General features: G+C 48.0%; 1 protein-coding gene across 1 annotated transcript; it reads left to right on the top strand.

Annotated features, from left to right (window-relative positions):
• Positions 1-3,204: 3,204 nt before the first annotated feature.
• On the top strand, positions 3,205-7,588 carry CYTL1 (cytokine like 1). The gene is made up of 4 exons (XM_061145551.1): positions 3,205-3,357; positions 5,794-5,838; positions 5,992-6,120; positions 7,445-7,588. The coding sequence occupies exons 1-4, from the start codon at positions 3,205-3,207 to the stop codon at positions 7,526-7,528; spliced, it is 411 nt and encodes a 136-aa protein (XP_061001534.1). The 3' UTR covers positions 7,529-7,588.
• The last annotated feature ends 6,582 nt before the right edge of the window (positions 7,589-14,170 follow it).

Here is a 14,170-nt window from a genome sequence, read left to right as displayed (position 1 = left end):
CATCGCCAGGGAGTGGTTCCCGGGACACCAGGATTTTCACACCCCTTCACTTGTTTGTTCAGTGAGTGAATTGGTCTTTCTCCTCCTTGCTGAGGACAGCATTCCTGTCATCCACTCTTTCATCCTAATGTCCATCACAGGCCTGCACACACTAGATTCTCAATAAATAAAGAAGAGTCCAGAGAATGAATGAAGAATCCCTTTAAAGAAAATGGCCAGAAGATAGCATTCTAGCTGAGAAACATTCATCCCCTCATTAGCTGTGGTCATTCAGCTCTCCTGGCATAATGAAGTCCCTGTGATGGGACCTTTTGTTTCTCTCTTGCATCAAGGGGGTTGGGAGAAACCTTTGGAAGAAGACAAAGGCTTTAGTCTATGGGGAAATTCCAGCCTGGATTTTTAACGTTCACATTCCAGATGGAATAACCTGATGCTGAAGGGGCTAGGGAAGGGACCGGGGAAGGGGGCTGGCTACAGGAAGAAGGGCCGTGTCACAGGAGACCTTTGTGAGCAGACACACACATGCGAACCCAGGGACCGCGGCATCCAGGGCAGGGTCTTGCCTGTCTGCAGGGGGGAGCTGAGTCAGGCTGTGCTCTCTGCGTTTCTTAATGAACTTGTGCCTCACTCGGAGTAACAAGATTAACAGCCACCAGGTTAATTCAGCAAAGCTTTCCTGAGCATCCGCTCTGCCCAGCTGGGTGCTGGATGCTGACAAGCCAAGACGCAGAAGGTGCACACGGTGCGTGGGCAGACAGACAGGATCCGCTGAGCAGGATGTCTGGTGCTTGGGGTGCAGGGGGTGTTTCTGATTGGCCCAAGGAGCCCCATCAACAACGACACACGTGTCCAGGCTGGAACCAGGCTGGGTCTCCCCGCGATACATTTATCTCACCATCAAGTATGCAGAAAAGCCTGTTTCCCAGCACAGCGACGTCTCCTCAATCGGACGGTCCAAGGACTTGTTATGCTGCGTGGGTTTGTTTTTCTTCCCTGTCCTGAGTTTAAAGCTTCTTCAAGGAGCACGTCCAGAAGCCCTGGGGCGTTTCAAAGCAGACTGGAATTCCCGTCTGGGGCTGATTTGTCTGCTAGGGAGGCCCACACCCCAGGCCCCACCTCAGAGGGAGTGAGGAGACCCCTTCATTCAGAAGGAAAACACATCTGTGTTTGCCGCTTGCACCTCCAAACACATGCAGTTCTGCCCAGTCTGAGAGGGCACCCAAGAGGCGGTCCCCAGGCCCTCTCACTTAAAGTGTTTAGAGAACAGGCTCCAAACCAAACAAGAAGGCAAAGCTGTGATCCCTGCCTGAGGCTTGAACACAGAAAAGTAGCAAAATAGAAACTCAGGGTGGGAAAGGACCTCCAACTGCCCAGGGGGGTGCTGCTCTGTTTACGGACAGAGGATGGGCACCAGGGTCAGGAAGTGATTTTTCAGGGCAGACAGAGACAAGCAGGGCCTGGAGCTGGACTTTCATCCCTGCTGCTGATCCTCGATGCCGCCCCACCTCCAGGACACCATGCTCCTTCCCCTTACTCCTCTGGTCCTCCCCTTTGGTTTTCTTCTGGGAATGTGTGCCCGACAGGCCCCTCTTTTGCCCTCCCTGCAGGGAGAGAGGCTTTGGAGACAGGCAGACACAGGTCCACAGCTCTGTCTCTCCTTATTGACCTTGTGACCTCAGACAGTTTCATTGCCCCTGAGACCCTCAGTTTTTCCATCTGGGAAATGGGAATAACCCCACCCACTTTACTGGCTTTCTGCAAGGTTCATGACATTTGCGACAACATCTGTGTAGTTGTATAAATGAGGCTGATGCCTCATGCTGGTGCATATTCGATGCTCGGTGTTAAGGAAGAAACTTCTTCTCTTTTGACAGCTCCTTCTCCCAGCTTGTTCCTTGGTCTTGGGCAGCCCAAGAGCTCAGTCCCTGACTACAAGAATCCTGCTCCTCCCCAGTTCCACACTGTGGTGTGGGAGAACGGGAAACAGGTAAAGCACAGAGCCTCATGGGATCTATTTGCCTCTAGCTTTACGACCTTGGGCAAATTGCTGAAACTCTGTAAGCCTCGATTTTCCCACCTGGAAAATGGGACTGTTTCCTGTCCTTGCCTCCCAGGGACACTTGTAGGAAAGGAGACAGTGACATCAGCTCCGACTGGGATAATAGCTCAGCATCTTTTATGCCTCACCATGCTCTTATCATCCCTAGTTAAGGAGAGAGAAGAGTTAAGAAACTTGCCCAAGATCATCGAAGAAGCTGGTGACCACTCAATCCGCTGAGCACCTAAGGGCAGCGCTTACTCCTTTAACTGGTCCCCACGCTCCTCCGTTTACCAGAGAGCAGCCTGCAGAGCATCATTGCTAAAAGAGACACATTTAGGGGACTTCCCTACTGGTACAGTGGCTAAGACTCTGTGCTCCCAATGCAGGGGGCCCAGGTTCGATCCCTGGTCAGGGAACTAAATCTTGCATGCCACAGCTAAGACCTGGTGCAGTCAAGTAAATAAAAAGCAGAGAGAGACATTTGGAGAACCCACTCTTTCCGAGGGTCTGCTCTGTACCCAGGGCTTCTGCCGGGAGCCTGAGGTGGACCAGCCTGGGGGATGTTCCCACACCCCCACCTCAGGTACTAGCATGAGCCCATCTTCCAGATGCAGAGATGCAGCTGCTCAGAGGGCAGCTGGCCAGTCAGTGGCGGGTGGATAGTGATACCCAGCTGCCTGATCCCAAGTTCTGGATCGCTGTTGCTCGATCCATCCCTTCTGGTCCCTTACCCCCATCCCATCCAGTCCTGCTCCAAGAGATCAGTCAGTTTAAAAAACAAAACAGTCCCCACTCTGACTGAAAGGGCTGACTGCCCCATCGTTGGACCACCCACTCATCCATCCTGTCTCTCTCTTGTCCTCCCCTCTTCTACCAGTCCTGCCACTTCAGAAAGGGCGCCTGCCAAGAGAGAAAATTCTATCGCACGTTGTGTGAGAGGAAGACCCCGCTTCCCTTCCAACTGCCCCGCACCCCAGCCCATTCCTCTCAACAGGGGTGGTGGGGGCTTCAGGTCTGAAAGGCTCCAGTGTCCCCCAGCCAGGTGGGCGTGGTCTTGGCCTTGGCTGGGCCCCACAGGAAACAGAGGAGACGCGGAGGACCACCCCCGGACCTCTGCTTAAAGGGGCGGCTGGCCTGGGCTGCAGTCAGGCCGCCTTTGCACCATGACACCCCAGCTGCTCCCCCTGCTGCTGCTGCTGCTCCTGGCCGGGCTCCCCGCCACACGGCCGGCTCCTCCGACCTGCTACTCTCGGATGCTGGCCCTGAGCCGGGAGATCACCTCTGACTTCCAGAGCCTGCAGGCCACGGAGCCCTTGGTGAGTGCCCTCAGCCCCCACCTGGATGAGGACAGGAGGTCCGTGCAGACCCAGTTCTCAAAAATTTGCCTTTGGACTGGGGGCTGGAGGGGGACGGGTCGGGGAGGAAATGTTATTTTTCTTTTCCAGTCAATGTTAATTTCCAGGGTATCTGTGATTTATTCCCATCCTATTAAATGTCGATCATTTGTGCTTCCTCTTTACTACAAAGAAAATGCAATCCAAGACATCATAACTTTTGTTTATAACTAGCTGACTCAATGGACATGAGTGTGAGCAAACTCAGGGAGATGGTGAAGGACAGGGAAGCCTGGCATGCTGCAATTCATGGGGTCCCAAAGAGTCGGGGGTGACTCAGCAACTGGGGAGCAACAAGCTAGCCGTAATCAGAGGGTCTGTTTTAAAATGTAAAGAGAGAGACGGAGAAAGAGAAAGGAGTAAAGCTCCCCTAGAGTGTAGAACTCCAACTTAAGGAGGACCAAGGAGTTCAGCTTGTCTAGTCTGCCCACGAGCCAGCAGGAGCTAATGGGGTGACTCCTGAACCAGCCCCACCTCTTACCTGCTAGAGGACCTGAGCAAATTATCCGGCAGAATCAGAGAATCCCAGCGTCCTGACCTGTGAGGGCTGAGCCCCCACACCCACTGTGGGCAGCTGGAGGGCAGCAAACTGGAATGCAGACCCAGTCCGCCCGGTGGAAACAGCCCTGGACTTCAGCCACCGTTCACACCGCTCTGTTCAGCGGAAGATGCAGGGGCTCGGAACCCAGAGTCCCCAAGGGGTCACCCAGAGCTAGAATCCGGCCTCCTGACCGCTCTTCCAGAGTAGACACAAGCTAAATCAAACTCCAAAGCTCTGGCAAAATTTAGAAGTGTCCCTTTACCGCTTGTGAACCCTTCACATAAGATGCACTGTTCTCAGATGTGGGGCTTATGATACCTTAACACCTCCTTTGTGTTTTCTTTTTGAAAGTTAAATAATGTGTATTTTTTTCTTAAGTTATGAAGCTCATATACCTCGAAAACAGTTGGAAAAGGCACGAAAGACAAAGAAGAAAATAAATATTACTGCAATCCTACCACCTAGAGGTGACCCGCTGCCATCACATTCAGAAGATAGGATTTCAGTTCTTGATCTGTGCATAGATATCCAATCCAAGTGTGTGTGTATAGACAAATCAAAACAAACAGCACAGCGGTTCTGCAGTTTACTTTCTAACATGCCGTCAAATTAATATTCCTTTGAAACAGGTTGTATTGTTGCACCCTAATTTATCCACAGATTCCTTGCTATTAGACATGTGGCGCGTGGGTGTGTAGAGCGTGCATGCATGCTAAGTCTGTTCAGTTGTGTCCGACTCTTTGCGACCCCATGGACTATAACCTGCCAGGCCCCTCTGTCCATGGGGATTCTCCAGGCAAGAATACTGGAGTGGGTTGCCATGCCCTCCTCCGGGGATTTTCCTGACCCCAGGATCGAGCCATCGTCTCTTACATCTCCTGCATTGGCAGGCGGGTTCTTTACCACTAGTGCCGCCTGGGAAACCCAAGTATGTAGAGCAATTATCTTTAAAAAAAAAAAAAAAAAAAACCCATGATTTTAAAACTTAAAATGCATAGGCTCAGAGCTGGAAGAAGTGGAGAGATTACGTGTTCTAACTCTCTAGGCTCACAACTGGGAAACTGAGTCACAAAAAAGAAGGAGATCTATCCTCAGCAACAGGGAATTACTGGTTGGAAAGGACCAGAATCTGGGTTCTCGGGCTTCAGGCCAGCACAGAAGCAAAAGTGAAACAGAGTGATATAAAAGTATACCTATATATACAGCTTTCTATTCCTATAGTGTATGTTACAGGTACCACTATGTCTAGATTACAGTTGTGTGTGGATGCATGCCCAGTCACTAAGCCGTGTCTGATTCTTTCACTACCCCGTGGACTGTAGCCTGCCAGGCTCCTTTGTCCATGAGATTCTCCAGGCAAGAATACTGGAGTGGGTTGCCGTTTCCTTCTCCAGGGAATCTTCCCAACCCAGGGATCAAACCTGCATCTCCTGCCTCTCCTGCATTGGCAAGGTGGTTCTTTAGCACTGAGCCACCTGGAAAGCCCCCAGACTATAATGATAGAACGGTTTAAATATATATACATATATAGTCACATACACACTTACATATGTCTCTCTCTCTACACACACATGTATGAAACAGTTCCCTAACTCATAGTATATGACATAAAGGTGGCATCCTAAAAGTCAAATTCTAGAAGAGCAGTTGACCCTGGGGGAATGTGGCAGACGGTACAAGAATGTAAGTGCATGTCGGTATCAGGGAAGTCCCTGGGGATCTGGGGCTGGGCCGGCTGTCTGGGGGCTGGCAGAGAGACTTCTGTGACCGAGGTGTGTCCCTATGGGCATCCCAGAAAGCCATTTCCCTTCCCACAGGAGGCATGTGTGAGATACCTGCCCAGGCTGTATCTGGATATACACGTAAGAGTGGTCTGCCTGCCCAGGGTGGAGGGTAGGGGGGCAGGATGGGGGGGTAGGGAGGCATCCGGTTAAGAAGGACCAGCCACCCCCCGGCTCCTGTCCCTCTGACTACTGACTTCTCACACGAGACCCCTCCCTGTTATCCACTCGCAGAATTACTGCGTGTTGGCCAAGCTGCGGGACTTTGTGGCATCATCCCAGTGCTGGAAGGTGGCCCAGGTGGACGCCTTGAAGGACAAAGCGCGGAAACTGTACACCATCATGAACTCGTTCTGCAGGAGAGTGAGTGACTCATTGAACATTCTTTTCCCACTTGTTATGGGTCAAGAAATTAAGAGGGGGTTTAGGGGAACAGGGAGACTGGGAGGAGGAAGAGAAAAGGTTATGGGGTGCTTCCAGTTCACAAAGCCCTTGCTCAACCCTGTTGCTCTTGCTGAGTGCTGGGGACCCGGGACAAGGCCCCTCACCTCCACCAGCTCCACCTGCAGCAGCCAGAACCACATGAAAATCATATAGAACAGATTCTGCCGGGAGTCAAATGGGGTGGGATGAGAACTGTGGAATTCTGAGAACTCCTGAGCCCTGGAGACCGGGTTAGAGGAGACTTTCTGGGGGAGGGGCTTTGGGTGTGCTCTGTGATGGGAGGACTCCGCATCAGAGGGAAGGAGACAGGAAGAGCAGAGAATAGCACTGGTTAGATGTAGAAAGTTGGGTCGTGTGGTCCTGGGGCAGAGACTTCAGCATCAGGCAGACCTGAGCCCCTGTCTTCATCCCCATCTTGCTTCCTGGAGGCTCGCACCCTCTCCCGCTCTGAGCCGCAGCTTCCTCATTCATGTAGAGTACCCACTCCTGAAATCACTGGGAGGATAAGAATACCTACATCCTGACCGTGCCTGTGCTGGGCGCTGCAGTAACTCCTTGGTACTAAGATCTCTAGCAAGGTGATTAAACATACAAAGAAGGTAACTTAAACATAGAATGCCAAGCACCAGGCCTGACCCAGGAAACTTTAATACTCAGCTATTAAGATTTCTAGCTTTAAAATTTATTAAGCTTTATTTGGGTTTGATCCCTGGTCAGGGAAGTAGATCCCACATGCCGCAAAGAAGACCTGGCATGGCCAAAAATAAATAAATAAATACATATTTTAAAAAGATTTATTTGTTACTTTGCATCAGGGATGAGACATGCTTTTCCTACTACACCCACTTCCCTCTTCATTCCCCTCTCTGTTTGGTGGGGCTGGGGAGAGAGGAAGAAAACATAGTTGTAATGCAATCTGAGAATGCTGCTATTGACTCTGAAGAGTTTGAGGGTGAGACCTAGTGCTGTTACTCCTGGTATCCCCAATGCCTGACCCAGAGTTGTTGCGCTTTACCCATCTATCCATCCATCTGGTCAAGCAACACACACACACACACACACACACACACACACACACACACACACATACGTGAATTCAATAACAAAGGAATATGAGATTCAATGGGTGAAGTTTTCACACAAAGGGGAACAACTGAACAGCCTTTGAGGATAAGACTATTGCTGTGCATGGGCTCCATGGTCCCCTTCAGTGATGTTCCTGTTCATTGCACATCTTTTTCAGGATTTGGTGTTCCTGTCGGATGACTGCAATGCGTTAGAATACCCAATCGTAGTGACCACGGTCCTCCCGGATCATCAGAGCTAAGGCAGCTCAGACCAGAGACAGAACCTGGGGGAATGAAGTTATGTCAGCTGCCCAGACACAACAGGCTAAAGCCGTGGCCCCCACAGCTCTCCTTGAAACTGTCACGAGTTTCTCTCCACCTTCTGGAAACCACAGCTTGTGCTCCTACCTTGGAATCAATTCTGAACATAATTAGAAGCTTTGCTTCTCATCCCCCCCTTGTTCCTTTCTTGCCAGGATGGTTAGATACACAAGCATGTTGATCTGATCACTGAGAAGAAAAGGGCAAACCAGCTTCTCTCGTTTGAACAGTCAGCTTGAGACCAAGCAAAACAGTATGCTTGTAGTACTACTTTAACGGCGTGGTGGTACCATTTTTCTCTCTTGATAAAAACCTGCTTATATTTAACCATGCTTCTATTTTATACCTTCTTCAACTACAAATGTTCCTTACAGTTAGCTTTCATTTTTAAAAAGAAATTTCACTGCCTGTAAGATGTATTTGTAAGGTTTGTAATGACATAGTGCTGACGGGAACCACTCTATCATTGAAAGGTGATGAAAATCAAATAAAGACTATCACGACAGTGAGAAACACGTGTCCTGCTGTATTCCGTCCAAGGTGGGTGTCAGGGTGATTAATTCATGCTCTTTCTGCAAGTCGCTGCTTTTAGCAAGATACGTCTTTCTCCCTCTTTCCACAGAGCATAGGTATTTCTGGGTCTGTTTCAAGCCACTTGTGTAAATCTGTTTTCAAAGCATCAGAAGATGTTCCAGTTTATGTTTGGGGAAGACTGTATCCTGCATCGTATCTATGACATATCACAAACATCGGTTCAGTAAGGGCTCATCACAAACCTCGACATGGGCATCATAGGAGGCTGAGGCTCGGGTCCGTTAGGTAACTTGCCCAAGGTCACCAGCTGCTAAGTGGGGAGCCTGGATTGAACTCAGGGGCTCCAAAGCCCACACTCTCCCCAGTGCCCCAGGCTGATTTTCTGCAGGTGAACGATGCTTGCTTAATGAATTCATGAAATCAACAGTATCATCTCAGTTAAGTAACCAGACTGTTGAAACGGTTTCCAAATATTGATTTTTTAAAAGCTCACATGCCACACTGGTGGTCTTTTTGTTTTCTTTCCTTACTTTTGTACACGTGGGCCACGCTTTTCTTCCTTGATCTTTCGTGTTTCTGACTTAGGTGATCTATGAGAATGATTTAGCAGGCTATGCTTTTCTATTTCTGAGAAGGGAATGGCAACCCACTCCAGTACTCTTGCCTGGAAAATCCCATGGACGGAGGAGCATGGTAGGCTGTGGTCCATGGGGTCACGAAGAGTCGGACACGACTGAGCGACTTCACTTTCACTTTTCACTTTCACTTTTCACTTTCATGCATTGGAGAAGGAAATGGCAACCCACTCCAGTGTCCTTGCCTGGAGAATCCCAGGGGTGGTGGAGCCTGGTGGGCTGCCGTCTATGGGGTTGCACAGAGTCGGACACGACTGAAGTGACTTACCAGCAGCAGCAGCAGCTTTTCTATTTAGAAGCACAAGCGCAGAGCATCGCTGAGCTGGTGTCCCAGGGCTGCTGTAACAGGGTACCACAAACTGGGGCTTAAATAGGAGAAATGTATTGTCTCATTGTCCTGGAGGCTAGAGGTTTCTAAATCTGGGGTTGGCAGGGTCGGCAGGGTCCTCCTCTCCCTGAAGGCTTTAGGATAGAGGGTCCTTCCTTGTCTCTTCCTGTCTTCTGATGGTTTCTGGAAACCCTTGGCATTCCTTGACCTGTAGACACACATCAATTCAGTCTCTGTCCCCATCAACACATGGTGTGTATCCTGTGTCTGTGTCTCTGTGTCCAAAATCCCCTCTTTCTGGAGTAAATTTTCTCTGTTTGCAGATGACATGATCATAAACACAGAAAATGCTAAACACCTCATCGAAGAAAACCTGTAGAATTAATAAGTGAATTCAGTGAAGTTACAGGAGAGAAAATCAATATATGAAAATCAGTTGCATTTCTATACACTAACAACAAACTTTCAGAAAGGGAAATTTTTAAAAATCCCATTTACAATAGTATCAAAAAATAATGCATATGAATTAATTTAACCAAGAAGGTGAAAGACCTATACACTGAAAACAATAAGATTGATGAAGGAAATGGAGGAAGACACTAATAAATGAAATGTTATCCCATTTTCATGGATTGGGAGAATTAATACCATTAAAATAAAAATCTTATCCATACACCCAAAGTGATCTGCAGATTCAAGACAATCCCTATCAAAATTCCACTGGCATTTTTTCACAGAAACAAAAAGCAACACTATAATAAAAGTAATATGGAGCTACAAGCCATATGCAGTTTGGCTTGTTTTCTCAAGCTGAAACAATCTTGAGAAATAACAAAGCTCAAAGCATCACCCATCCTAATTTCAAATTGTACTAAAATCTATAGTCAAAACAGTATGGTACAGGTGCATGGATCAGAACACATAGAACAGTGGAAGAGAATGAAAAGCATAGATATACACCCATGCATAACTTTGACAGGGCCACCAAGAACACATTATGGGGAAAGAGAGTCTCTTCAATAAATAGTGCTGGGAAAATTGGTATGCACAAGGAAAGGATGAGACTAGACCCCTATCTTACACTACACACGAAAATGGACCAAAAACTGAAGTGTAACACCTGAAATCATACAACGACTGGAAGAAAACACAGGGGAAAAGCTCCCTAACATTGGTCTCAGCAATGATTTTTTGGTTATCGCACTTAAAGCACAGGTATGGGCTTCCCTGGTGGCTCAGATGATAACAAATCTGCCTGCAATGCAGCAGACCTGGGTTCGATCCCTGGGTCAGGAAGATCCCCTGGAGGAGGGCACGGCAACCTACTCCAGTATTCTTGTCTAGAGAATCCTATGGACAGAGGAGTCTGGAGGGCTACAGTCCATAGGGTCACACAGAGTTGAACACAACTAAAGCAATCTAGCATGCATGCAACAAGAGCAAAAATAAACAAGTGATGTTATATCAAACTTAGAAGCTTCTGCACAACAAAGGAAGCCAGCAACAAAATGAAAGGGAAACTTATGGAATGAGAGAAAATTCTTGCAAACCATATATTTGATAAGGAGTTAATACCCAGAGTATATAAGAAATTTTTCAACTCATAGCAAAAAATTCCAAGTAATGGCTCAGCTGGTAAAGAATCCGCCTGCGATGAGGGAGACCTGTTTGGGTTTGATCCCTGGGTTGGGAAGATCCCCTGGAGAAGGGAAAGGCTGCCCACTCCAGTATTCTGGCCTGGAGAATTCCATGGACTATAGTACATGGGGTGGCAAAGAGTCAGACACGACTGAGCGACCTTCACTTTCACTTTCAATCTGATTTTTAAAGAGGCAAAGGATCTGAATAGACATTTTACTGAAGAAGACATACAAATGGACAACAGGTTCATGAGTAGCTGCTCAACATCATGAATCATGAGAGAAACGCAAATCAAAACCACGATGAAGCACCACCTCATATCTGTTAGAGTGGGTTTTATTAAAAAGACAACAGATAACAAGCTTTGCAAGGATGCAGAGAAAAGAGAATCCTTGAACACAGTTGGCAGGAGTGTAGATTGGTATAGTCATTATGGAAAACAGTATGGAGGGTCTTCAAAAAACTAAAAATAGGGGGGAGGAGCCAAGATGGCGGAGGAGTAGGACGGGGAGACCACTTTCTCTCCTACAAATTCATCAAAAGAATAACTGAATGCAGAACAAACTTCACAAAACAACTTCTGATCGCTAGCTGAGGTCATCAGGCGCCCAGAAAAGCAGTCCATTGTCTTCGAAAGGAGGTAGGACAAAATATAAAGATAAAAAGTGAGACAAAAGAGCTAAGGACGGAGATCCGTCCCGGGAAGGGAGTCTTTGGCGGCATTGCTTGGGGTAGGGTCCGGGCCTGAGCGCCCTGAGGACAATCGGAGGGAGCTTCTGTGAGTTGCCAGCTTGAACTGTGGGAGACTAAAAGAGAGAAAATTAACCGGCCGGAACACACTGCCGGCCGTTCGCAGAACAAAGGGCCCGAGAAAGTCCAGAGAAGAGCTTGCAGGCTGCGGACCGACCCAGCCCCGCCGGAGGCAGGAGGCAGGGGGGAGGGGAAGGTCGCGGCGAGACACAGGGCGCAGGCACCCGACCGGCGCGGGCGGGGACTGGGGCTGGGGACCCGGAGGGCAGAAGGCGCGCGCACTCGACTGGCGCCAGCGGAAACTGAAACTGGGTCCGCGGAAGGGAGTGGGTGCACCACACCTGGGGATAGCGCGCCCATCAAACCCCTGGCTGCCTGGACCGCTCTGACGGGGAAGGCACAGACAGCAGGCGCAGCTTTTCGTTCTGCGTTTTTGTGGAACACCCGAGGGCTGGAACCTCGCGCAGCGCGGGGTGCGCTCCATATAGAACAGCCGGGAGCCTGAGCGGCACAGACGGCGAGGGCAGCGTCGGCCCCTCCCGGCAGCGCCAGCCCGTCCCCGCGGCTCAAGCCCCGCCCCGCAGCGCCAGCCCCTCCCCGCAGTGCCAGCCCGTCCCTGCAGAGCCAGCCCCTCCCCGCAGCGCCAGCCCCTCCCCGCGGACCGACGGAACTAGCTACCTGAATAAGAGTCCACCTCCGCCCGCCTGTGTCAGGGCGGAAATGAGGCTCTGAAGAGACCGGCAAACAGAAGCCAAATAAACAAAGGGAACCGCTTCAGAAGGGACTGGTGCAACAGATTAAAATCCCCGTAGAAAACACGGACTACACCGGAAGGGGCCTGTAGATATCGAGAAGCGTAAGCTGGAACGAGGAGCTATCTGAAACTGAGCCGAACCCACACTGACCGCAACAGCTCCAGAGAAATTCCTAGATACAATTTTACTTTTCTTTTTTTTCTCCTAAGTAAGGAAGGAAAAAAAAATTTTTTTTTCTCTTTTTTTATTTTTTATTTTTTCTCTTTTATTTTCCTTTAAAATTCCCTATTACTCCTCCATTACTCCTTCACTTTCATTTTCATAGATTTTTATGATTTTTTTAATTAGGGGAAAAAAAAATTTTTTTTTTCTCTTACTTTTTTTTTCTTTTTTCTTCTTTTTTTTTCTTTCCTTTTTCTCTTCTTTTTTCTATTTTTCTTTTTCTCTTATTTCTTTTAAAGTCCTCTAGTACTCCTCTACTACTCCTTAATTTTCATTTTCAATACACCATAACCTTACAAAAAAAAAAAAAAGGAAGAGAAGCCCTATCTTTAAACCAAAGATTATTCTCTCCCAATCTTGACTCTCTGTTTTCTACCTCAGGACACCTCGATTTCCTCCTTTCCCCTTCTCTTCCCAATCCAATTCTGTGAATCTTTGTAGGTGTCTGAGATACGGAGAACACTCTGGGAACAGACAGCTGCGTAGACCTGTCTCTCTCCTCTTGAGTCCCCCTTTTTCTCCTCCTGCTCATCTCTATCTCCCTCCTCCCTTTTCTCCTCTTCATGTAACTCTGTGAACCTCTCTGGGTGTCCCTAGCGGGGGAGAATCTTTTCGCCATTAACCTAGAAGTTTTATTATCAGTGCTGTATAGTTGGAGAAGTCCTGAGACTACAGGAAGAATAAAACTGAAATCCAGAGGCAGGAAACTTAAGCCCAAAACCTAAGAACACCAGAAAACGCCTGACTACATGGAACTTTAAGTTATAAGTGACCGTCCAAAAGCCTCCATACCTACACTGAAACCAACCACCACCCAAGAGCCAATAAGTTTTAGAGCAAGACATACCATGCAAATTCTCCAGCAACGCAGGAACATAGCCCTGAACGTCAACATACAGGCTGCCCAAGGTCACACCTAACACATAGACCCATCTCAAAACTCATTACTGGGGACTCCATTGCTCTCCAAAGAGAAGAAATCAAGTTCCATGCACCAGAACACTGACGCAAGCTTCCCTAACCAGGAAACCTTGACAAGCCAATCGTCTAACCCCACCCACTGGGTTAATCCTCCACAATAAAAAGGAACCACAGACCTCCAGAATACAGAAAGCCCACTCCAGACACAGCAATCTAAACAAGATGAAAAGGCAAAGAAATACCCAACAGGTAAAGGAACATGAAAAATGCCCACCAAGTCAAACAAAAGAGGAGGAGATAGGGAATCTATCTGAAAAAGAATTTAGAATAATGATAATAAAAATGGTCCAAAATCTTGAAAACAAAATGGAGTTACAGATAAATAGCCTGGAGACAAAGATTGAAAAGATACAAGAAATGTTTAATAAAGACCTAGAAGAAATAAAAAAGAGTCAATTAAAAATGAACAATGCAATGAATGAGATAAAAAACACTTTGGAGGGAACCAAGAGTAGAATAACGGAGGCAGAAGATAGGATAAGTGAGGTAGAAGATAAAATAGTGGAAATAAATGAAGGAGAGAGGAAAAAAGAAAAAAGGATCAAAAGAAATGAGGACAACCTCAGGGACCTCTGGGACAATGTGAAACGCCCCAACATTCGAATCATAGGCGTCCCAGAAGAAGAAGACCAAAAGAAAGGCCATGAGAAAATACTCGAGGAGATAATAGCTGAAAACTTCCCTAAAATGGGGAAGGAAATAGCCACCCAAGTCCAAGAAACCCAGAGAGTCCCA

Source organism: Dama dama, chromosome 6 (genome assembly GCF_033118175.1).
Source record: "Dama dama isolate Ldn47 chromosome 6, ASM3311817v1, whole genome shotgun sequence".
NCBI classification, from domain to species: domain Eukaryota; kingdom Metazoa; phylum Chordata; class Mammalia; order Artiodactyla; family Cervidae; genus Dama; species Dama dama.
The sequence above is the reverse complement of the archived record's forward strand: the minus strand, read 5'-3'. Positions and strand labels throughout refer to the sequence as shown.